At 44.6% G+C, this 24,995-nt stretch overlaps 2 protein-coding genes across 7 annotated transcripts in view; one reads left to right on the forward strand and one right to left on the reverse strand.

The window, feature by feature from the left end:
• The window catches only part of KIF9 (kinesin family member 9), a 51,599-nt gene extending 49,505 nt beyond the window's left edge, over positions 1-2,094 (reverse strand). The window contains exons 1-2 of one of the 4 annotated variants that reach the window (XM_059389592.1): positions 1,984-2,094; positions 1,199-1,416 (exon numbers count right to left, since the gene is read on the reverse strand). In XM_059389592.1, coding sequence (XP_059245575.1) covers positions 1,199-1,235 — 37 coding nt within the window. In that variant the 5' untranslated portion in view covers positions 1,236-1,416; positions 1,984-2,094. Of the gene's footprint in view, positions 1-1,198; positions 1,892-1,983 lie in introns of those variants that run through there. The other 3 variants (XM_059389593.1, XM_059389594.1, XM_059389595.1) reach the window with 3 other exon arrangements.
• Positions 2,095-2,797: 703 nt separating this feature from the next.
• KLHL18 (kelch like family member 18) overlaps positions 2,798-24,995 on the forward strand; it is a 53,846-nt gene continuing 31,648 nt past the window's right edge. For 2 of the 3 annotated variants that reach the window (XM_059389596.1, XM_059389597.1), the window contains exon 1: positions 2,798-3,022. In XM_059389596.1, coding sequence (XP_059245579.1) covers positions 2,894-3,022 — 129 coding nt within the window. In that variant the 5' untranslated portion in view covers positions 2,798-2,893. Of the gene's footprint in view, positions 3,023-9,092; positions 9,198-24,995 lie in introns of all 3 variants that reach the window. The other variant, XM_059389598.1, reaches the window with a different exon arrangement.

A 24,995-nucleotide genomic window follows, 5' to 3' on the forward strand; every position in this document is an offset into this window, starting at 1 on the left:
GCCACCCAGGTGCCCCTATTTCACTTTTTTTTTTTAAAGCACATTAAATAAAGAATATATGTATAATCCAAGAGAGGTTCAATGAATGTTACCTGATAAAAAGATTGCAGATTTTAAAAATATTAATGTCTCCCTATATTTCTAAATACAACTTGCAATGACCACTAAATTTAGTGACTATTACAATTATGTTAATTGTCATCAATGGCATAACATATCTCTACAGAAGCAATTAAATAGGCCCTCCCCTTTGTTCACAGTTTCAGTGGTGTCAACAAATAAAACTCCAATCCCTGTTACAAGGTCTTCGGATGTCAAATCAAATAAGCAAACATGTCACTCTTATATTTGCCAACTGCAGATCTGTGTCCACTTACTACATTCCTAAAGTAATTATTTCATGGAAGTCTTTTCCCAGCCACTATGGGACCATTCAGACATTTTCATTTTTAGAAAATGGAACTGAAAGGTATTCAGGTGATCAAGGGTGCTGGCTTATCCAATTTCAGTCCTAAAATTTTTGTCTGCAAAATTGAGCTCAAGAAATACAAAGCCATAAATGGCTCTAACGTGGATCCCAAATTGAGGAAATTGAAGAGGAAAATCTCAATCTCAAAATGATCTAAGCTATTGGGAAGTTGAGAGTGGAGGAAGGTGTGTTTTGACACAAGCAAACTTACCCTCAGTTTCTAAAGCTCTGGGAACCACTGCTCACACCAGTCTGAGGGCCTGGCCTCCGGCTCTGGGTGCCCTCTGAATGGAACCAGCACAGGTGGCAGGTGCCCAGGCCTCCCTCATGGAAGCCCCCACCCACCCAGCACAAGAACAGCACAGGAAAGCCCAAGCACACCCTCCCCTCAGAGTGGGGCATGCAACTTGCACATGCACATGCCCATGCAGTCCCCCTATCTTCCCAAGGCCCACCCCACACTCACATCCACAGCTCCAAGTATGTCAGGAGCTATATCCACCTGAGGCAAGCCTTCTCTATTTTATTTAAGATCTTATTTTTTTAAGTAATCTCTACACCCAATGTGGGGCTTGAACTCCCAGCCCCAAGATCAAGAGTTGCATGTTCTAAGGACTGAGCCAGCCAGCATCCCCCCACCCCCTTCTGTCTTAACCCATCCTGTAAGGCTGCTGACCAGCAGACACTCAACTCCCAGACATTTGAGACCCCATGCCATCTTGCACTTACTGAAATAATGCTTGTTACCATTCTTACGCCGCATCATTTGAGTGGGTTTCCGGTCTCAAATTAAATTACAAGTTGCTTGAGGGACAGAACTGTGCTTTAATCTCTTTTGAATCCCCCCTCAATGTCCAGAACAGTGCCCAGCACAGAGCAGGAACTGGAGAAATGGTGGTTGGTAGTGATGGTCATGGCTGGAAGTCAGAGGACGGTTGAATCTCCACCTGTGGGTTCATCTTCCGTCACTACTGAGAGAGTCCCAAGGGGCATATGTCACTCCCCCCTCCCACACCACCTTCAATCCCTGAGCCCACAGCCTTTCCAGGACACTTAGTTTCCAGGCACCACTTGCAAGAAGCCATATTCAGCCCCTCACCATGCCCTCTCTTTTAGCAGTGTCTCCCCCGCCACCCCAGTACCTTGTGGGGAAAGTGTCTCTCTCATGGGCACCACCCTTAGATAGTTCTGGTGTAAATAAGTGAACCTCTGAGTGGTCACCAGGAGACCTCTCTGAAAGGCACGTGGTTTCCTTATGTTTTAAGGGTTTAAGGGTGGAAATGAAGAGAATTGTTACCAAGCACTGCTGAAGGCTGGATAAAAGGAGAGGGAGCGTCTGCTGGGACGAGTCCCTAGCTTCCAGCGCTCCTGCCCAGACCAAGCGCTCTCAATACGGAACCCTCATAGTTGTCAGATTGGTGGCAGCATCTGAACCCCAAAACAACAGGGTCCAAACGCACCCGGCCTCAATTCCAGGCAGATCGGGCCTCCTCCCTTTTCCTCATCCAACATACCAGACCCCTGCGTGGAGTGTGGGTGGCAGTTGGCCTTGGGGCCATTCCTGTCCCTCTCTGGAGCGGTTTCCTCATCTGTAAAGCGAGCGGGTCGACCTGGAGATCCCGAAGCCCCCTCCAGTTCGAAAACTGACGAATACAGAAGGGTCCAGAAGACCTCTGGTCCCCCACTTCGCGCCCTCTCAACCTCGGCAGCGACGCAGAACCCTCGTGGGGCCAGGGAACGTTAGATTCGAAGACCCTAAGCCGGAGCCAGCCCGAAAGGGCGCCCACGATGCCGCGACCCCTCCTCCGCTCGGGTTTCACAGATCAGCGAGCTAAGCCTGGGGACTCCCGGGTGGAGCGGTCTTCGGATCCCGGTCGCTGCCAGCCGCCTCAGCGTACACTCCCCTCTCCAGCCTGCTTCTCCCCACCCGGGCGGCGCGTGAATCCGTTCACTGCTCCGGAGGCAGTGGTCCTCCCGCCGCCCGACCGCTGCAAGTGCAGCGACTGCAAGCCGAATCTCGCCGCCGCAGAACTGTGTACATAGCCGCCATGGCAACGGATCGTTTCCGCAGATTCCGGAAGTACCAAGGTAGTGGCGGAAATGAAATCCGCGGCCCTGGATCGAGCTACGATATAGGTCAGGGCCGAATCGGAAAGATGGGAGATGGCCCGGCTAATCTAGAAAGACTGAGGCAGCTGCAGGCGTGAAAGCACAGTGGGGAAAGCGAGGGAACGAAGACTAGGCTTGCACCAGGAAACGGGGCAGCCGGGCTTCCGGTGCGGAGCGCCCTGAGACTACGGCGGCCGGGCAGGCCCTTCTGTTCCAGCCCTGCGCTCCCGGCGGCGGTTCGCGCGCGCCCTCGCTCCGCCCCGTTGAGTATCGAGCCGGCCGGCCAGGCCTGCGCAGTCGCGGCGGCCGGGGAAGATGGTGGAGGACGGCGCGGAGGAGCTGGAGGATCTGGTGCACTTCTCCGTGTCCGAGTTGCCTAGTCGCGGCTACGGCGTCATGGAGGAGATCCGGCGGCAAGGAAAGCTGTGCGACGTGACGCTCAAGGTACCGAAGACTGGGCAGCGTGAGGCTGAGGGATAAGGAACCGAGTGGGAAGGAAAGAGGGGCGGAGGGTAGGGGAAGAGAGGAGGTCTAGTGGGCAGAGTGGCAGGGCAGGGAGATTGGAGAGAGACCGAGTAGGGGAAAGAGGGGTGCGGAGTGGGAGAGAGGAATTGGGGCTGAGTGGGGAGACGGACAGGGACAGCCCTTCAGCCCTTAGAAGGACAGGCTGAGAGGTGTGTGGCTGAGGCCCTCGGGGTGGGAGACATTGGGGTACTCGCCTCGCTTTTCTGTCCCACAGACGGGAGAAAATGAACTTGCAACCCCTCTGGAGAGGAGGGGGCGGTGGCCGCCTCTACATTCTGGTGGGCACCCTCTCTTGTCACCGTAGACATTTCTTGGTGGTCCTCGAAGTTAGCTGTGCCGTTGTAAGGCGCAGCCTTCTCCTTAGCAGTCATTGCTTGTCCTTGATTGTTAGATCAGAGCTTTTAAAATCGGATCTGGACACCTTTTGGAGTGGGCGTCTACTCTGTTCCTCACTGAAAGGTGCACCATCTCTACTACCTCCACAAAGGTCTCGGAGGATGGACTGGGTCCGTGTGGGGGAGAGGGATCCCTTAACCACCTGTTCCCTACTGGCATCCTGGACGCAAGAGCCAGACTTCCTCCCGTGCTTTGCATCCATTCCTGCTGGAGAGGCATGCACCGCTGCTCCTTGGCCTAACCCTCTGAGCCCTCTGGAGCCCTCCACGTGGGAAGGTGCTGCTGTGAACTGTGCTCCCTGTTGGGCTTTGGCTGAAAGGCTCTCAGCATCTCTGCGGGATCCCATGAAATATATATATACACACATGCAGAGATCTTTTCACCCTGCTTATTTTCTACAGAATTAAGGAAACTTTTCTTCTTCCCATAGTTGAGTCAGACCTCTGGAGACAGGAGAGTAGAATGGTCAAGAGTGTGGAGATAGAAGGATTTGGATTAAAATCCTAGTGGTAACCTTGGGCAAGTTTCTTAATCTCTCTAAGCTTCAGTTTTCCAAATGTAAAAACCAGGATGATTCCTAATTCTCAGTATTAGTGTGAGGATTCAGTGAGAAAATGTGTAGTATTCTTTGCATGATGCCTCGCTTAAGGAGGTTGGTTTTCCAGGAGCGGGGGTGAAGTGGCCTCAAGAGGGAAAAGGATCTTCGGTGGGGAGCCAAGGGGCTTGAGAAAAATGAACTGGACTAAAGGAGGCTGAGGAAGTAAATATAAACAGGAGATTTTTGTCCATGGTGATTACATAGTAGAAGATGTCAAGGCTACTAGAGGTTTGTAAGCAGAAGAATGGTCATGGCAGTAACGCTTGGGGTGAGTAGAGACTGGTGAAAAGCAGTAATGGGGAGAATTTGGGGGTTAAGAGTTAGGCTGTAAGGAAGAGGCAGGGAAAGTTTGTGAGACAAAGAGAAGCAAAAGGGTATGATGGAGGGGAATGGTTACAGATATTGCTAATAAATTGAAGCACTGCCTTTTGCCTCTGCATTTCATGCAAATACAGAATATAACAACCTTTAGCATAACAATGCTTGAATGATTTTTTTCCATTACAATGCTTTTTGTTCATTCAAAGGAACAAGAAAATTATTAGAGGTAATTCCAACCGAGATTGTTGGTCTCTCTCTCTCTCTCTCTCTCTCAGGATAGAGTCTTTCCTGAAACTTCTAATACCAAGTATTAGAATACCTGGTGGCCTGTTCACACACTGGTTGTTGGACCTCATCTGGGAATTTTTTATTCAGTACATCTGGCATGGCCCTGAGAATTTACATTTCTGACAAATTCCCCAGTGATGCTACTCCTGCCCTGGGGCCACATCCTTAGAGCCAAACCTGTAGGGTGATGGGCCTCCCCTTTTCCATGCAGTATGTTCAGAGCCCATGGACCTTCATTCAGGCTTCTGCCTAAGTGGAATAAGTTGGCTGTTCCCATTCTAGGAACCTTATGATGGGAGGGTACTGGGGGCTCTTGCCTCTGTATGCAGACTTTCACTTAATCCCTGAATGGTGCCACTTCTTTGTCTTTAGTGGTTGGTTCCCTGGTTGCCCAAGTCTGGAGTCTCTGGTTCATCCTGTCCAGATGATAAACCTCCAGTCTTCTGCCGGGGTGGTGACCGCTCCTGTCTGATTTCAGCCTCCCTTATGCTCACACCTACAGAGGAAACCTGAGTCTCCAGTAGTCGAGGTTTGGAAGGGACTCCGAAGTGACTTGCCATGTGCAGTGCTCATTGTTCTGCATAGAAGTCAGTCATTACTCACCTTCCAAAGTTTGGTGATATATTTGATCTGCTCTCTTCCAGCTGCTTTTTCCTTGGGAGTTTTGGTGTTCCCAAATTGTCAGTCGGAGAAATGGTATAGCACAGACTCAAGCCAGACTGCCTGGGTTAGAATCCTGGCTCTGCCACCTATTAGCTGTGGAAACTTAGGCAAGTTCCTTAAACACTAGGGACTCAGTTTCTTCATCTGTAAAATGGGCGTCATCACCTACCTAATAAGAGTGTTAGGGATTCCATTAGTTAATGGACTTAAAACAATCATGTAGTAAATGTTCAGTCGCAGCAGATATTTATGAATAATGACATAATTATGAATAATAATGGTGGGGTTTCTAGAGAGAAAAAAAATAAATGGGCATGTTCAACCTGCCATTTTGAATTTGTTTAGCTTCTGATGAATTCTGGGTGATTTTATCTAAACATAACATTCATTGTCTTAAGAGTATACAGACTGCTGCTCTGCTCTAGTAGCCTACATTTTACAGATGAGGACCCAAGCCCAAAGGAAGGGACTTGTTCAAAATCACAGCTTGAGATAGGCAGAACTAGGACTAGAGACTGGACTCCTGGTCTCTGTTCTCCTGGCCAAATGTCCTTCCTTGCTCTGTTGCATCTTCTATCACTGGCAGTGATGGAACTGAATTCCAGCTGCTACCTGAATTAATTTACCCCAGGTCAGTTGTACTCACTGTTAACAACAGGTCATCTTTTCTATCTTGTTGAGCTTTAGGGAGTGTCTGAAAGTTAGCGTTAGCTGGTATGATGTATTCTCAAAATTCACTGCCAACTCTCAAACCTTACTTAATTTTGTTTTTGGAACTATTTGAAATTTGAATTCCTTGGGCACCTGTTGGATAATTAAGAAGAGGCAGAACAGAGAGGGTAATAATACTAGATTTAAAAAATCATATTCTATGTCTATGTTGACATGTTTTTTAAAAAACTGAAAACGGGGCACCTGGGTGGCTCAGTTGGTTAAGCAACTGCCTTCGGCTCAGGTCATGATCCCGGAGTCCCAGAATCGGAGTCCTGAATCAGGCTCCCAGCTCCACAGGGAGTCTACTTCTCCCTCTGACCTTCCCCCATCTCATGCTCTCTCTCATTGTCCCTCTTTCAAATAAATAAAGAAAAATCTTTTTTAAAAACCTGAAAATGATGAGCCCTCTCCCCAGAAAGATGCACATACTTAACATACATGCAAAATTTTGTGTTCAAGCTTAAGAGCAATTTCCCTAAGGCCCGTTTCTGGCTCATGGGTTTGAATCCAGCTGAGTATCTTTTTCCTATCAGAAAAAGCCCATGGTCCGTCTACATGACAATTTTCTCTTAAAGGTTAGGAGAGTAGCAGTGCAAGACTTCTGGGCAGCCTATAACATTGGGCTTTGTCTGGGCAGAGAGGTTTGCTTCCACCTCGGTTCCCATCCCCTCTTCCCATCAGCCTGTATCCTTTCCTTTCTTCTGGGCTGCCAGTTGCCCAATGCTCAGGCCTCATCTGTCAGGTTCACTGGGGTCCTGTGAGTTAGGCAGACTCCCCATATTCAGTGAATGTTCACAATTTGTTATTCATTAATAAGATCTAGACCCACCACTTGAACATTTTTCTGATCTCCCCTCACCTCACATTCTCCTTTTTCTTATTTGTGAGAGCAGAAGGGGGTCACCAAACCTGCTATTATTCACTGACCCATAAGCTTAGGAGAGAAGCTTCCTTCTCTCTCATTGCTCAATCGCGCGCTCTCTCTCTGTTCTGCAGCCACTAATGAACTTCACCAATAAGCTGGCATTGGTCTTCTAGCATTTTCCCAAGACCCCTGCTAAGGTTTTGAACCCAGATCTGATAATTTGTCCTCCAGAAAGAAATGCCTTTTCCATGGGTAAGAGGCATAGTATTAGAATATTTTCCTTTGACCCACTAAATCCAGGTACACAATTCTCATTGAGACCGGCTTCAAGAGCCACACATTTGAGTCTGGAATCTTGCCTCATTTCCTCTCACACTGATTTGGTGATGAAAGAGTTTGGAAAAGGCTATCAGGAAGTGAAGTAAGGACTTGTTGATACATGCCATTTTGATGTTCTGTGTGGTATAGTGAGTTACACAAGTTTAATTATAGAGCTAGGAGAATCCTACGAAAAGAAGCCATAGAGGTCCTCTATCAAAGCCATTCATTTTAGAGATTAAAAAACCCTGAGGCTTAGAGATATTAAGGGATTGCCCAAGGGACAAAGCTTTTATATCTGGGATCTAGCCTAGCTGTTGGTCGAAGGAATGCTTTTGCATCCTCTTCCCATTACTCACCTGCCCTGCTGACGTTAGGAAGCAGAGCAGGGAACACACACCATCTGCAGAGTCATTTTCAAGCACGGAGGACAGCGATGTCTATGTCCCGATGCACCACCGTTACTCTGTTTCAGGAGAGAGGAAAGATGCAGGCTTTATCAGCTAGTCTTTTGCACATTTGAATTCTGAACTCTCTTGATTTTGAAATGGCACCACATTGGAAAACTTATGCTTCTGAGTATTGTTCATTTCTGGTGTTTTCTACTGACTTTCCCCAAGCATTTGTGTTCATCTCCAGCCTTGCCTTTTCTTAGTGAACAAACAGAACTGAGCAGAAGGATATGCTCCTTGAGAGCAGAGGTGCACTTAGGTATGAATGTATGTTTCTCGAAAAGTCGGTTTTGCTTTCTTCCTCAAGTTATGTTGTAGTTCATGCTGTTACATTTGGACGCCAGTCAGAGGAGGAGAGAGCTTGCCGCTGCCTGATGTGTGGGTAGGAAAAGGGAGCTGGAGGCATCCTGGAAAATCAGTTACCACTGAAGCAGCATTTAGGGAGTTCACTCTGAGGCTTCTGCGTAAATTTAAGAAGCCTGTGTTTGGGGATGCTTCTCACAGGGGGCGGTTCCTTTACAGTTTTGTACAGGAGACTCTATTGTTTGCCTCTTGGCCACACCTGGTTCAGCTTAGCGGTGGGTTGACAGCAGATGAGATCACATTTTTCGAAAGGTATGTCCTTAGCCCCTTCTAAATTTCAAGCCTGGCATCTCCCATCCTACTTTGGATTTGTGGAGTATTGGCATTGCTGTCGCCTCTTTGTTCTAGAGCCAGCCAGTTTCCCCAGCTTAGGAAGGCCTCTTCCACACGAACAGCTGACCTCTTCAGCACTTGGCTCCAGCTGGGGAGAAGAGAGTGAACCAAGATGTGTGAACCAGGAGTTGGCAAGCATTTTCTGTAAAGAGCCAGATAGAAAATATTTTAGGATTTGTGGGTCATACAGATTCAGTTGCAACTGCTCAACTCTGATGTCGTGGCACCCAAGCAGCCGTACAGAACACATACATGAATGGGTTTGGCTCTGTCCCATTAAAACTTGATCTACGAAAACAGGTAGAGGCCTAACCCGTTGGCTGTGGCTGGCGGACTCCTGTTGTATAGAAATATGGCCTCTGTCAAGTTTAAGGCCTTGGAAGTAGGTTACACTTGCCTTATGGCCCTGGTATACACTCTGTCATTCCCATACAGCATCTAGCAGTCGGAAGCATCTCTTATTAAAGAGTGCAGATGAACCAGAAGTGAAGATCTCTTTCCAGCTCACTGCTGGTGATCATGGGACTGTCCTGGTTGGTGACTGTGAATAACTGACATAGGAGAAGTTACTGGTAAATTTTGCATCTCATCTTTGAAAGTCTTGTAGCTCTGCTAGAGCTTGAAGCAGACTGTTTCCGAAGCATTAACTAAAGACACCGTGCTCCCTTTCTGTCTCAGTTGAAGCTGAGGATGCTTAGCTGCTTGCAGAATGGCAGGCCAGAGGAGACCGTGTTGGCTCCTGTGTTCCAGTGGACCTGACCGGCTGTGTTCAGGGCCGTGAAGGTAAGGGCCAGAGTTGGGGCTTCTGGCAGGCAAAGTAGATAGTTCACCAGTGGTCCAGTACATCTGGGCAGAGTGTGCTGCATATCTGATCAGAACACAAAAATGCTTTTCAAAAAAACAAGCTCAAGAATAGATATTTGTATATATTCATAGCAGAATTGCTCACAATAGCCAAAAGATGGAAGTAACACAAGGTGTACCAACAGTTAACTGGATAAACAAAATGTACTCCATTTTGTTGAAAGGCATACAGTGGAATATTATGCAGCCTTAAAAATGAAAGAAATTCGGGGTGCCCAACTGGCTTAGTCGGTAGAGGGGCACTGGCCTTGATCTCAGAATCATGAGTACAAACCACACATTGGGTGTGGAGCCTACTTGATTAAAAAAAAAAAGAAAGAAAGAAAGAAAGAAATTCTGACACCTGCTCCAGTGTGGGTGAACCTTAAAGACTTTATGCTGAGTGAAATAAGTCTGTCATAAAGGGACAGACACTCTATGATTCCACTTAAAGGAAGTAACCAGAGTACACAAAGAGTAGAATGGCGGTTACTCAGAGACTGGGAGGTGGAGGGAATGGAGAGTTAGTGTTTAATGGGGACAGGGTTTTAGTTTGGGAAGATGAAAAAGTTCTGGAGACAGATGGTCGGGATGGTCGCACAACAACATGAATGTACTTAATATCGCCAAACTGTATGCTGAAAAATGGGTAAAATGGTAAATTTTGTTATACACATAACAAAATAACATACACATGTTACCACAATTTTTTTTTTTTTAAGATTTTATTTATTTATTTGACAGAAATCACAAGCAGGCAGAGAGACAGGCAGAGAGAGAGGAGGAAGCAGGCTCCCTGCTGAGCAGAGAGCCCGATGCGGGGCTCGATCCCAGGACCCTGGGATCATGACCTGAGCCGAAGGCAGCGGCTTAACCCACTGAGCCACTCAGGCGCCCCTGTTACCACAATTTTTTAAAAAGCTGATAAGCTCAAGATGGGCAAGTGGGATTGCTTCTAGTGCTGTGATTGCAGAGACCCTGAAAGCAGGAGCTGACTCTCTGTCCAAACCCACTGATGAGAAACACGGGACACTAAGGAATAACCTTCCCTGTTCTTTCACTTTCATAGTGTGCTGCCTCAGCTCTCGGGAGCCAGATTTTATCAGCTCAGCCCTGTAGCTGCTCTTCCAATGGTCACTTAAAAGGAATCGATTTCTAGGAGAGACATATTTAAATGACGTACGCGTGTTGTAAGCTTATTTTTTCCTGTGCCAATTAGTAAAGTCTAAGTGTCCCATAACCTTGACAGAGCTGTCCTGTGAGGACCAGTGAAACATACTATGCTGACCTGTCTTCCAAGTAAAGGTTTGTTGGCATGGTCTCTAAATTACAAATGGCTTTTACATCTATGTTTGTCTTGCTTATTTTGCTCCTAAATGCTAGTCCTACATTTCATTTGTCCTGTTGATCCTTATGCTAATTAATATCTCAAATGAAGGCTCTTTCCCTCCTAAACCATCGCCGCTTTTGTTGATTTTGTGCCTGGATGACATACGGTCCATCTAGGCAGGATTGAAACTCTGGAATCAGCTTTAGCTCATCCTGTCTCTTTCCTGTGTATTTTGTGTCATTTATCACAATGACGATGACATAATTATTTTCTGGAGTTCGTGAAGAGAGCACAGGATTTCACCTGGACTTTTCCTAGGAGACATGGTGCTAATGGCCAGAGCTAGAGAAACCAGTTGTGGCTTGTTCTTGAAGTCACTTCTGTTTGCACCACAGAGAGAATCAGAGGTGAGAAATTTGTCAGGCCAGCAGGAAGTAGACCTGGGCTGCTCAGCTCTTGGTGGTTTAAGAGATGCTCATACTCAAGTTGGGGATAGCTTGTCTTCTTTCCCCTGTCCGTAGGCTATCCCTTTAAGTGAGCATGGCTTCTGGAGAGAGCCGCTGGGCTGTGGGAGTGCCGGAGCAGCAGGTGTGGGCTGGTTTTCGGAAGGATTAAAGGAAAGGCTGCTGATTTAACTGCATCTCTGATTATTCTAAGCTGCTCACAGAAATCGGTCACTGCGTACTGCATCCGGGAGACAGACGTAAGAGAGAGAAGTTTAAGCTTGTCCTGTTGGAGCTGACCGCGGCTCTTGGTTGACTTTTCTAGGACACCCGGTCCTGTTCTTGATATTCAGGATCCTCCCAACCCGGCCCCTCTTTCTTCTCCCCAGTTGCCCACAGACTCCTCCAGATGGCTGTGTCTTCATGACCCGTGGTCTCCAACTCCTGAGCCGCGGCTCTCGCGTTCTCTGGCTTGGTCGCTCACCTTTACCAGCAATCTTACCTGTGCTCCAAAACTGCTTTCATTTCCATTTTTTTCCTCAGGGGTAAAGAAATGGCCAGAAACTCCTTCCTCTCTTCTGCTGAGGCACTTTGCATTGTGTCTGTTCAGCATTGTCTGCTTCTGGGAAGCACAGACCTGAGCCATCTTCTTTCTTTCGTGCTACCCTGTTACAGTGAGGTGTGGTGTGAAATCCCATCTCTTGAGGAATCTTCTCATGTCCCTCCCAGTGCACTCAATCCTTCCCTCTTCCTGTGGACCTTGACCCTTCGTTCCTTAGAGTATCGTTCCTGGAGTATCATCCTCCATTTGGAATGCAGGCTCTCTGCCCCGCATCAGACCTATCGAACCACAATCTGGTGACTCTTGAACCCTCTGCTCTTGAAGATTTGAGAAGCATTGCCTTCACGCTTTGCACCTACTCCCCTTACCTTACTGAACAGTGTGGAAGTGCTCGCTTATTCACTCTTGCTGTCCAGATGTCGATCTCCTGCGGCCTGTGAAGCGTCCATTATCCGGCACAGTTCTTGGCGTGTTTTAGGTGCTCAAAAGTGTTTGCTGTGTTGCCCAGGGCCCCTGGTATTATATTTGAGATGCTCCTTCAGTCAGCCTGTTAATGAAGTACATAACTGCTCAAAGCTTTGCTAGGTGCATGAGGCACCCTGCTGTGGAGTGGGCATCGGCCTCTATCTTTGGCATTTCCAGATCAATTGGTGGGGGAGATGGATGCCCATAATTAAATATGAGAGGCAGGGTCTGATCCATCCTGTAACCGTACAACTATTCCCAGAGGCCTAAGGGAACACCAAAGGAATGGAAGTTATTTCCAATTCATAGGATTTGTGATGGTTTCACCGAGAGGATGGTGTCTGATTGGTGCCCGGAAGGATGAATAGGACTTTGACAAACAGACACTGTGGGAGGAGGCATTCCTGGCTGGGGTAAGCCTGTTCTCGGGCCCAGGCGTGAAAGTGCACAGACAGGATGTTTCTTGAACAAGTAAGAGATTGAGATGGAAAGTGTGATTGGGGAGGTGGGTGAGTGTAGACTGAACTTGAATTCTCGTGATGTGGAGTCTAGACTGGTAAGGAATATCTGTAAATCACATGCTGCTGGTCTAGCTCATACGTGTGGTTTCTGTGGACTCTGCCCTTCTGTCTCCCTCTCCGCTTGCATTCTACCTTGCGGGACATGGGCGGGAGGCAGGGGGTGCATTTGGGAAGGATGGGAAGGTCTGAATGTTTTAGCCGGCTCTTGACTGGCTCGGTATGAGACCATGGCCCACGTCTTTTTTTAGTCCTAGCTGGTCAGCCACTTCCTCTCTCACCCCCTTCCGGAGTCACTTACCCAGCGGGGCCCCCTAAAAGCAGAGAGATCTAAAGCTCCATCAATAGAGGGTTTCACACAGTGTGCTTTAAAATGCCATCAAAACTCCACACTGAACCCAGTATGTTTTATTGTACTTGCTGTCTGGTTCTCAGCCCCATGGGTTTGTGAGATTAATCATTTATGCTTTTAGTGGAATGGACTAGCTTCCCTCTGCCCATGTTGTGGACTGTGGACAGGCCATCCAGCATTTAAGATGAAAGGATGCTCCACTTTCCTTATATGCCAGCTTGTTGGAAATGCACCTGAACAAGGCTACCATGGTGTGGCTTGTTTATTTCTTCTGCTGTTGGGAATACACTGTCAGCCTGGATGCCAGGTCCTCCTCAAGTCATCCCTAACCCTTACCATCTTTTTCTTGAGCCTCTTCAGCTAACCAAATTTCTAGATAAGGTTAGATAGTCACCCTCTTGATGTGTCAGTGTCTTATTCCCACCAGCTCAATCAGTCCCGAGCCAGAAGATCAAGGTTAAAAAGAAGAGATGAAACTCATCAGAAGTTTTATTATATATTTGTATCTCCGATGAAAGACTGAGAGCTATCCCTTAGATGAAATGGGTTCTAGGATTCATTAAGTACCCATGCAATGAAGCACTGTGTTAAGTACTTTATTTCTGTGGGGAAAACACACATTCTGGAGGGGGAGACCTTCTTTAGGGAAAACATAATTTATGCTGTAATGTATGCTGGAGGCTTGTACCAGGCTCTACAGGATGGAGAGCAGACTGCCTGGGAGTCTGGGAGGTCCCTCAGAAGAGGGAGCATTTGAGCTGGATACTCATGAATGAGCAGAAAAATAAGGGATAAGGATCCAAGTAGAGGAAATAGGGTGATGTAGGGGAATTGCCAACAACTGAGAAGAAAGACATGGTGGCAGATGACGCTGGTTGGGGTAGATGGAAGCCAGTTTAGGATTTGACTCTGACTTGTAAGCAGTGGGGAGCCCAACAAAATGGGGACTGACATGACAGACTCAATTATATTTTGGGTTGATTCATTCAGAAATTTGACTCATTCAACAAATACTACGTGTTCATTGCTAGACTATCGCAGGAAACACACAAAGATTGCTCCATTGGTGGAACTCGTGTTAGTAAGATAATTAAGTCACGTCGGTCCGCCACCATTGACACTTGTCAAGGTTACATGTGACCTCCACATCCAGAAGACCTCCACAATATAGAACTATTCTGTACCCATGAAGATTTTCCCTGTGCTGCCCCTTTATAGTCACACCCATCCCCCTCCCACCCTCCATCCCTTGTCTCTGGCAGCCACTAATTTGTTCTCCATCTCTCACTTCAAGAATGCTATATAAATGGAATTATAAAGTATGTGACCTTTCGAGATTGGCTTTCTGTACTCAGCAGAATGCCTTTGAGAGCATTCTCAGAGTTGTTAAATGTATTGATAGTTTTTTCCTTAATGTCTCCAACTAGTATGCTGGGATATGGATGTACCACATTTTGTTTAATCGTTTAAGACATTTAGGTTTCTTCCAGTCTGGGGCTACAAATAAGACTGCTATGAATATTCATTTATTTGATTTTGCATGAAGATAGGTTTTCATTTTCTCTGGGATAGATGCCCAAGAGCACAATTGCTGGGTCATCCAGTGAATTGATTTTTAGTTGTTTTTGTTTTTAAGATTTTATTTATTTATTTGAGAGAGAAAGCACGAGTGGGAGGGGCAGAGGGAGAGGAGGAGAGAGAGAATCTTAAGCGGACTCCATGCTGAGTGCAGAGCCCAACACAGGTCTCAGTCCCACAACCATGGGATCCTGACTGAGCCGAAACCAAGAGTCAGAGACTTAACCGGCTGTGCCACCTAGGCACCCCTGATTTTTAGTTTTAGCAGACATTGCCAAACTGGTTTCCAGAACGGCTGTACCATTTTACATTCTTACCAGCATGTATGAATACAATGGTTAATTTTATGGATCGAGTTGACTAGGCACTGGTTCCCAGTTGTTTGGTCAAACAATAGTCTAGATGTTGCTTGTGAAGGTGTTTTTAAGATGTGGTTAACATTTAAATTAGTATATTGAGGTTACCTTCCATAGGGCACCTGGGTGGCTCAGTGGGTTAAGCCTCTGCCTTCTGCTCGGGTCATGATCTCAGAGCCCTGGGATCGAGCCCCACATCCAGCTCTCTGCTCAGTGGGGAGCCTCCTTCCTCCTCTCTCTCTCTCTGCCTGCCTCTCTGCCTACTTGAGATCTCTGTCTGTCAAATAAATAAATAAATCTTTAGATTACCTTCCATAATGTGGTGGGCCTCATATAATTTTTGAAGGCCTCACCCCCCAAAACTGAGGTGTCTGAAGAAGAAACAATTCTTTGAGATTATAACAGGGACACCCTGTCTAATTTTCCCACTTGGGGGGCCTGCCGTGCAGATTTCAGACTCTAGACTACAACATCAAATCTTATCTGAATCTCCATCTGTCAACCCACCCTATAGATTTCAGACTTGCCAGCCCCCGTAATTGTGTGAGCCTACTCCTTAAAACCAGCCCCCCGTCCCTCCTTCCCTCCTTTCTCTCGCTCCCTCTCCATGTGTGTACACATGTACCACTTCTCTTTCTCGGGAGAACCCTGCCTAATACAGTGTTCTACATCCTCACCAGCAACTGCTGTCGCTACTGTTTTTTCTGTTTTAGCCATTTTGGCTAAACAGCCATTTTCTGTTTGTAGCCAAATCTGTAGTGATATCTAATTAGGATTTTAAGTTGCATTTCCCTAATGGGTAGTAGTGTTGTTGAACAGTGCATGTGTTTGTTATTTGCCATCTGGATATCCTTTCTAATGAAATGTCTTTTCCTGTCTTTTGCCCATTTTCTCATTGGATTGTTTTTCTTTGTTTACTATTGAATTTTCAGAGTTCTTTATATATTATGGATAGAAGTCCTTTGCCAGATGGACTCATATTTGGCAAATATGTCAAAAATATACTACTAACTAGTATCAAGTCCTGTTATTAATTGTATTGTTTGCAAGTAATAGCACAAAGTTATAAGTATAATTTGCAAATAATGATACTTTTGTTTTTATTTCTTTTTTTTTTTTAAGATTTATTTATTTATTTATTTGACAGAGATCACAAGTAGGCAAAGAGGCAGGAAGAGAGAGAGGGAAGCAGGCTCCCTGCTGAACAGAGAGCCTGATACAGGGCTTGATCCCGGGGCCTTGGGATCATGACCTGAGCTGAAGGCAGAGGCTTTAACCTACTGAACCACCCAGGTGCCCCATTTTTGTTTTTATTTCATCACACACCTCTCAGAGTGTGTATTGGGAGGATTTCTACAGTAGCCTGGTGTACCATTGTGATGAATCTGGGAATCTGCCGCCCATTCAGTTCTGGGGAAGCCTGTTCCTGCCATTCAGAAAGCATAGTCTTTGCTGATCCCCTTAGATTCTTGCAGAGAAAGGACAGGATCTAAGATCTGAGCTCTTGAGATCCTGCTGAGTGTCTTTTTAATTTAAAAGACCTTTTCATTTCTCTTCTATCATTTAATCTTGAAAAAAAAAATCTTTTTTCTTTTGAAAAAAAGATTTTCTTGTGGTCAATATAATTCTCCCCATTTCAAGCAGACAAAGTTGAAACCCAAAGAAACCAGGCTTATATTTAATTTGAAAATAAAATCTAATTATTTATTTTGCGAGTTTGCAAATATTTCTCCCAGTTTGTGAATTGTCTTTTAATTCTCTTAACAGGATCTTTCACTGAGCAATGTTTTTTAAATTGTGATTTAGTCTAATTGATCAAATCTTTCTTTATGGACTGTAGTTTTGGTCTCATATCAGAACTCTTTACCATGCCCTGTGTCTTAAAGATTTCCTCCAGTGTTTTCTTTTAAAAGTTCTATTTTTTTTTTTCCCCAAGATTTATTTATTATGAGAGAGAGAAGGAGCATGCATGGGCATGTGCGTGGGTGGAAGAGGGGCAAAGGGAGAGAATCCTCCCGCAGATTCCACACTGAGCGCGCAGAGCCTGAGGCAGGCCCCAGTTCTACAACCTTGAGATCGTGACTTGAGCCAAAATCAACCTACTGAACCACCCAGGTGCCCCTAAAAATTTTTAAGTTTTATATTTAAAAATCTGTGATCCGTATCTAGTTAATTTTTATATAAACGGGTATAAGTTGAAGTCTTTCTTTTGCCTGTGGATATGCAGTCGCTCCAGTCCTATTTACTCAAAAGACTTCCCTTTCTTCCATTTGAGGTACAGATGTTTTTGTACCTTTGTCAAAAATCAGTTGGCCATACTTGTGTGGGGCTACTTCTGGATTCTCGGTTCTGTTCTTCTGGTCAAGAAGTACTGTATCCCTGCACCAGTACCACGCAGTTTTGCAAATTATGGCTGTAGTAAATCTTGAAATGGGGAGACTGATTACTCTCACTTTATTCTTCCATTACACTATTTAAATAATAATAATATATAGTAATATAATGTATATAATTTTATACATAATATATATGTATAATATTATTATTACTATTTTACCTTTTAAACCATTTTTAAGTGTATAATTCATTTGTCATAATGATGGCAGCAAGCTGGGTCCAGGGACCCAGAGGATGGATGGAAATCCAATGCAAGCCAGCAGGAGGTTAAAGCGGAATTTATTGCAGGTATAGAGCAAGTGCAGGTACAGACAGAGTGTCTGGGAGATTCGTCTTTATATGGGGTCTGGGAGTTTTATTGAAGAAGGTGGTCTGGTGTATGTGTCCCCTCAGGCATCTAGGAACTGATTGGAACAAGGATGAGGGCTCAGATGCTGTTCCTTGGAGCCATAGGGCCTGGGCGTCTAGATGTCCAGGTCTGAAATGTGCACATGATGGCTTCTGGTCATTCTCACCTGGTCCTTCCTTAAATGTTATCTATTCTAAAGAGATCATTGGTTCCTTGCCCCTTCCTTACATGGAGGACATAAACTATTTGCATTATGCAGGATTTGTAAAGTGGGGTGGGGGTGCAGGTACTAGCAAGAATAGAAGCAAGAAAAGGAGCAAAAAGCAGATTTTTATGGAGTCCTTTAGTCTCCCTGAGTCAATTAAATGCATTTACAATGTTGTGTAACCATTACCCACAGTCTATTACAAAACATTTTCATCATGCAAAGCAGAGCCTTATAACCATTGAGCAATAAGTCTCCATCACCCCTTCCCCTGGCCCCTTGTAATCTCTTTTCTATCTCTGATTTTGCCTCTTCTAGACCCTTCCTATAAGTAGAATCCTACAATATTGGTCTTTTGTGTCTGGTTGATTTTGCTTAGTATAATGTTTTCAAGGTTCATCCACATTTTAGTATGTATTAGAATTTCATTCCTTTAAAAAAAAAAAAAATAGGCCTAGAGTGCCTGGCTGGCTCAGTTGGTAGAGCATAGGACTCTTAATCTTGGGGTCGTGAGTTCAAGCACCATGTTGGGGGGTAGAGTTTCCTGAAATTAAAAGAAAAAAAGCCTCTGGGACACCTGGGTTGCTCAGTTGGTTTAGCTGCTGCCTTTGGCTCAGGTCAGGATCCCAGGGTCCTGGGATCCAGTCCTGCATCAGGGTCCTGGGATCCAGTCCTGCATCAGGCTCCTTACTCAGCAGGGAGCCTGTTTCTCCCTCCGCCTGCTCTGCCTGCAGCTCTCCCTGCTTCTGTGCTCTCTCTCTGACAAATACATAAATAAACTCAAAAAAAAAAAGAAAGGAAGAAAGAAAGCTTTTGTTTTTTAGAGTAGTTTTAGGTTCATAGTAAAGTTGAGCAGAAGATGCAGAGATTTCTCATAAAGCCCCTAACCCCACAACACACACAGCACCCCCCACTAACAATTCCTGCACCAGAGTGGTACATTTGTTATAATCGAATTCAGATGAACACATCATTATCACCCAAAACCTAGTTTCCATTAGGGTTCACTCTTCAGTGTCATATGTTCTGTGGTTTTTGACCTATATAATGACATGTAAGCAGCATTATTGTAACATACAGAATTTTCACTGCCTTAAAATTCATCTGTGCTCCCCCTATTCATCCCTCCCTCACCACAACCCCTGGCAATTGCTGATCCTTCCATTGTCCCAGATGTTGGAAACCTGCTGTATGTAGCCTTTTCAGATTGGTTTCTTTCGCTTAGTAATATACATTTAAAGTTTTCCATGTCTTTTCCTAGCTTGACAGCTCATTTCTTTTTGTGCTTTATGATGCTCCACTGTCTGGGTGGACCACAGCTCACTTACCCATTCAACTCCTGAGGGACATCTTGATTGCTTTTAACTTTTGCCAATTGTGGATACAGCTGCTGTAAATATTCATGTTCAGGTTTTTGTGTGGACATGGGTTTTTAACTCCTTTGGGAAGATCTCAGGGAATGTAATTGCTGGGTTGTATGGTAAGAATGTGTTGAGTTTTGTAAGAAAATGCCAAACTGTCTTCCAGAGTGGCTATACCATTTTACATTCCCACCAGCAATCAGTGAGAGTTCCCTATACTCCACATCTTTACCAGCATTTGGTGTTGTCAGTGTTTTGGATTTTGGCCATTCGAATAGATAATCTTGTTTTAATTTGCATTTCCCCATGACATGATATGGAACATCTTTTCATATACTTATTTGCCATTTGTGTATCTTCTTTGCTGAGGTATCTATTAGTCTTTTGCCTATTTTTAAAATTCACTTGTCTTCTTACTGTTAGGTTTTAAGAGTTCTTTGTAGGTTTTGAGTAACAGCCCATTATCAGATAGGTCTTTTGCAAATATTTTTCTCCCTGTCTGTGGCTTATTTTCTCATTCTCTTGATTCCATTCCTTTTTTAAGGCTACATAATCTGTTGTGTAATAGATCACATTTTGTATATCCATTCATCTGTTGGTGGGCACTTGGGTTCTTTCCCCCTTTTAGGTATTATGAATAATGCTGCTGTGAATATGTGAACACACAAATATATCTGCTTTCAGTTCTGGTTATATACCTAGGAGCAGAATTGCTGTGTCATACTATTATTCTTTGTTCTCCAAACTTTTCTGCAGTGGCTGCACCATTTTATATTCCCACCAGCAGTGCAAGCAGTGCCCTCCCTGCTTCAAGGCTTCAAGTTTCTCCGCATCTTCACCAACACTTGTTATTTTCTGGGTTTTATTGTTGTTGTTGTTTTCATTTGGTTGGTTTTTTTGCTGATAGCTAGCTATGGTCTGTATAAAGTGGTATCTTACTCTAGTTTTGATTTGCATTTCTCTGATGACTCATGATGTTAAACATCTTTTCGTGTGCTTATTGGCCATTTGCACTTTATTATTCAAAATTGTTCCACCTATTTTAGTTCCTTGGCCTGAAGAGTCTTATCTGTATCTATAAAAATAATCTTGCTTTGGTCTTGATAGGAGTTAAATCATATTTGCACAGCAGAAATGACCTCTTTACTGTGTCGAGTGTTCTAATCCTTTAAGCCCCGACTGGTGAGGAAAATGGGGGCCTTGAGGCACTGTAAGGGCCCATTCAGAGCTAAAGCCACCTTTAGATGCAGCCCATCTACTAAAGCCAGGAAGGAGGCTCCCCCTCTTCTATTTCCCCCAGGGCTTTCTCTGGACCATGTGCTCAGAACTCTGGCTCTAATAGCAGAACTACCCTCAGCAAGACCAACCATTTATTGGTTCATGTAGTCAAACTGCAGGAAAGACAGTGTTGATTGGGGGCCCAGGGACTGAAATGCTGCCAAGACACTTTCCCTCTGTGGTCAGCATCCTCCTCCCCCTGCAGACTGGTTTTTCATACGTGGGGGTGGTGAGAATCTGATGGCTCCTTGCTATCCTCAGGGGATTGTCCCTCTTCTTTCTCATTTGAAAAGTCTTGAGGAAATGTCTCATTGGTAGGGCTTAGATCATGTGTTATGTAGTGTGGTTGGAAGGAAGATGAATGATCCCAGGAGGTAAGGAGCACTAGACAGAGCTGATATGAGATGGAGTCTATAGCTAGTCGTTTTTTTTGGAAGATTTTTAGTGGCATGTGTTGAACCACCAGTGTTTTCTATTAACCTTCAAGTAACCTAAAATAGTTCAGTTATGGATCATCATCATTATATTATAGGTAATGATAGTTAATGTATTATACATTGTTAACATATAGTTAATAGCTTTACCTATATTACATAGCAATTTAGAGAGATCTATCTGGTTAATGGCAAGTGATAGTAATAGATTATAATAGTAGCCCTCAAGTGTTACAGTTATTGGAAGATTTACTGTATTTATTTAAATATGTAAGAAAAATTTGAAGGACATGGGTAGAAAGTCCTAAGGCCCCCCCTGCTTTCTAAATTTATGCTTTTCTAAATTTAACCAAGAGATCATGCTGTCCATCTTTACATAACCTTCGGTGAAACTGCCATTCTTCGCCAGGGTTAATTTATTTTCAGAGGGAATTGTTGACTTTCTGGGCTGCTATTGAGGATAGAGTTGGTATTTTAATTTCCGTGACTATTTACTGAGCTATGTAAGGGGTGTACAAAACCCTTAATCCCCCCAGGGAGTCTGAAGTCCACCGGAATGGGTGAGAACAGAAAAATACGGTGCTTGTGACTGAGGCTTGACATCTGCAACAGGGAATAGCCCTACTCAGCTAACGTCTGAGTCAGATTTTGTTTGGGGGGTGGAGCGCTGGCTTGAGCTGGCTTTGTGGGTGGCGCTTGCTCAGTAAGGTGGGGCCATGGTTGACACCTGAGTTAGGAAAGTGGATGCTTCTAGGCATCTCCATGCAGTTCACCTCTTACATTTCTGATGGACAAGGCTGCTTTATTGCTGAGCCTAATTAGCATTGAAACTCCCTGGGGGTAGGGGTGGGGGGCAGAAAGAGAATAATTGTGTAACTATGGTTAAGAAACTGAAGTTCAAAAAAAAAAAAAAAAAAGACACATTGGTGTTGGGCAGGCCTGTACAGGCCATTAATGGCTCCAGTGTGAGTGGCTCTATTTCAGGTTTAGCTCATTTCCTTTTTAAAAGGAATATTTTGTATAAGACACTTTATCTCCCTGGTGGAGTCCACAGTTCCTAATAGTTCAGCAGGAGGAGTTGTGAATAGCAACAGATCAGGTGTGATAGGGGGTTCTTAAATAAGTGATCATCTTCTTTCTAGAGAATGTATTTACATCCCTTTTCGTAATATGTGTTCCCTCTGACTCTAGAGCAGAGGTCAGCAAACTCTTTCCATGAAGAGGCAGATAGTAAATATTTTTGGCGTTGCAGGCCACCGATCACTGTCACAGCTTCTCAAATTTGCCATGGTAGGGACATGTCTGTGTTCCAATAAAATTTTGTATGTGGACACTGAAATTTGGATTTCATGATTTTTACATGTCATGAAGTATTAGTCTTCTTTTGAATTTTTCCCCAAAAAACATATACAAAAATTTGAAAACAGCACTTCCCTCATACCACACGAAAACAAGAGGTAGGGGGGCACTTGGGTGGCCCAGTTGTTAAGCATCTGCCTTTGGTTCAGGTCATGATCCCAGGGTCCTCGGTTCGAGCCCCACATAGAGCTCCTTGCTCAGCGGGAAGCCTGGTTCTCTCTCCCACTCACCCTGCTTGTGTTCTTTCTCTCGCTATGTCTCTCTCTGTCAAATAAATAAAATCTAAAAAAAAAAAAAAAAAAGCAAAATACAAAACAAGAGGTAGGCTGCATTTGGGCAGGTAGACTGTAGTTTGCCAACCCCTTTTCTAAAGGTCTTAAAAGTAACTTCTAGGGGCACCTAGGTGGCTCAGTGGGTTAAAGCCTCTGCCTTCGGCTCAGGACATGATCCCAGGGTCCTGGGATCAAGCCCCATATCGGGCTCTTTGTTCAGCAGGGAGCCTGCTTCCCCCTCTCTCTCTGCCTGCCTCTCTGCCTACTTGTGATCTCTGTTTGTCAAATAAATAATAAATAAAATCTTTAAAAAAAAAAGGTAACTTCTATAGTTTTAAATTTGAGGACATTTTATTTATTTAATAAGCAATTTTGTCATACTTCATATGTGCTGTGCACTGTTTTAAATGCCTTACAGATATTAGCTAACTTAATCTTCATAATGACCCCATGAGAGAGGTACTGTTTAACCCCATTTTGCAGTTGTGTGAATTGAGGCACAGAGCTAGCAAAGAGCAGAATCTAGATTTGAACCCAGGTCATCTAGCTCCAGGGTACTTGCTCTTTGTTTTAAGATTTTATTTGTTTATTTGACAGAGAGAGAACATAAGCAGGGGGAGTGGCAGGCGGAGGGAGAAGCAGGAAGCCCGATATAGGGCTTGATCCCAGAACACTGGGATCATGACCTGAACCAAAGGCAGACACTTAACTGACCTAGCCACCCAGGTGCCCCCAGAGTACTTATTCTTATCTACAATGATATGCTGTCTATCTTAAAAGATTTGTAATTAATGATTTTCGAGGCTAAAGGAATTTTAGAGGTTAATCCATCCCTGCCACTTGTCCATTTTATAGACACATTCTCACACACACCAGCTTTATAGCCTTTATGATTCAAATTTATGCCTCAGTAAAATTATGGATTACCATTATGCACTTTCAGCATCTCTTGTGACTGTCTGAAAGCTTAGTCTTAAATCCCACTTATCCCAAGGGTAATCTGTCTGTACAGGCTGGGCACTTAGTGTTTTATTTATATTTATTGTCAGATGCTTGAAAGTAGGAGCAATAGTATCAAAATGTTTTCCATCAAAGAGAAATCTATTCTGGGTGTATCTTTTGCTTTCTTTGGGAACACCTGTCTCAGATTACTGCCAACTCAGATTTTGCCCTGCTGCTTTTCCTGCTTGAATAAGCAGCTGGTTGAATCTTGAGCCCCAACTGCCTGTTGATAGGGAACAGAATTTGTGGTGTCATGCTACACTGTCCTTGTTGATCTAATGATACCACCAAACCAGGGCTGTGAATGGAAAATTTCCCAGTCTTTTCAGGGAAGAACATGGAAGCTAGGTGTGCATGCGTGTGCACACACGTGTGCATGTATGTTAAGGCAAGTCAAAACTTAAGTGGACGAAGAGGTGGTCAGGATTTCTGGTTCCTTTTGCTTATACTTTCAGACTCAACTAACCAGGAGGGCCCTTGGAGAACCTCTGGTACAGAGGTTTCTGTGCCCCAGGGCAGAGTTATTGCCAGGGGCCCTCATATCCACACGTACACCAATCTGTTGGCCAGAGAAATGATGCCTTTAAGATGTGTGTATAATTACTCTTTGCATGTATGTAGATGCCATCATGATCAAAAGGCAAAGCTTTACCAAATCCATGTTAGACTACTGTTTCAAATATAATGACTACCTGTTAAGAAACCTGACCCAGTTAGAGCCCCTTATGAAGAAACGGAGGCTCAGGGGTGAAGAGAAAAGATTTGCCTGGATCATTACAGAAAGAACGGCTGGCCTGGAAGCTGGTGCGATAAGTCTGTGGCGTATAGCTTGTGGTCTCTGTCTCCCCTGGGATGAGCAGATAAGAGAGTTGGGCATGTATTTTGACCTTTAATGCAGTGCTTTCTAATACTGTCTGATAGCCTGGTTGATCACAGCAACATTTACCAGTATTTATAGTGCTTCTCTTGAGAATCTCTAATTTTTTTTTACTATACTCCTTGCTATACTGCCATAAGTAATACTCCTACCTAGAAATCCAGCCCAACCTGGGAACAGACCATAGTAAAACTGGGCAGATTCCTTCTGTCTGTAGTAGAGCTGGCTCTGAAACTCCAGAGTTTTAATCTCTGTGAATCCGACTGGACTCGTGAGGATTTCAGTTATTTATATCTTAGTCTCACAGGAGGCTAAATAGGGCTGTAGCTCTCAGCTGGGTGCAAAACAATATTTTTGTTAAATCTCTGCTAAGCACCTGACACATGCTAGGGTATTTGCATGTGTATCATATATCACTTAATTTAATAAGCCTAGCGTTGCAATTAGGTGGCCCCACTCAGGAAAAGCTAAGTAGCTTCAATCTTCTCCAGAGTCCGTGCGGCTGGTTATTTATTCATCTGTGTCCCATTGTGGAGTACCTCCGTCAGGTTTGTAAATGTACCCTTGAGTCCTATCTCATTGGTGACCCAGCTGGGACAA

This window comes from Mustela nigripes, chromosome 2, assembly GCF_022355385.1.
Source record: "Mustela nigripes isolate SB6536 chromosome 2, MUSNIG.SB6536, whole genome shotgun sequence".
In the NCBI taxonomy this organism is placed as follows: domain Eukaryota; kingdom Metazoa; phylum Chordata; class Mammalia; order Carnivora; family Mustelidae; genus Mustela; species Mustela nigripes.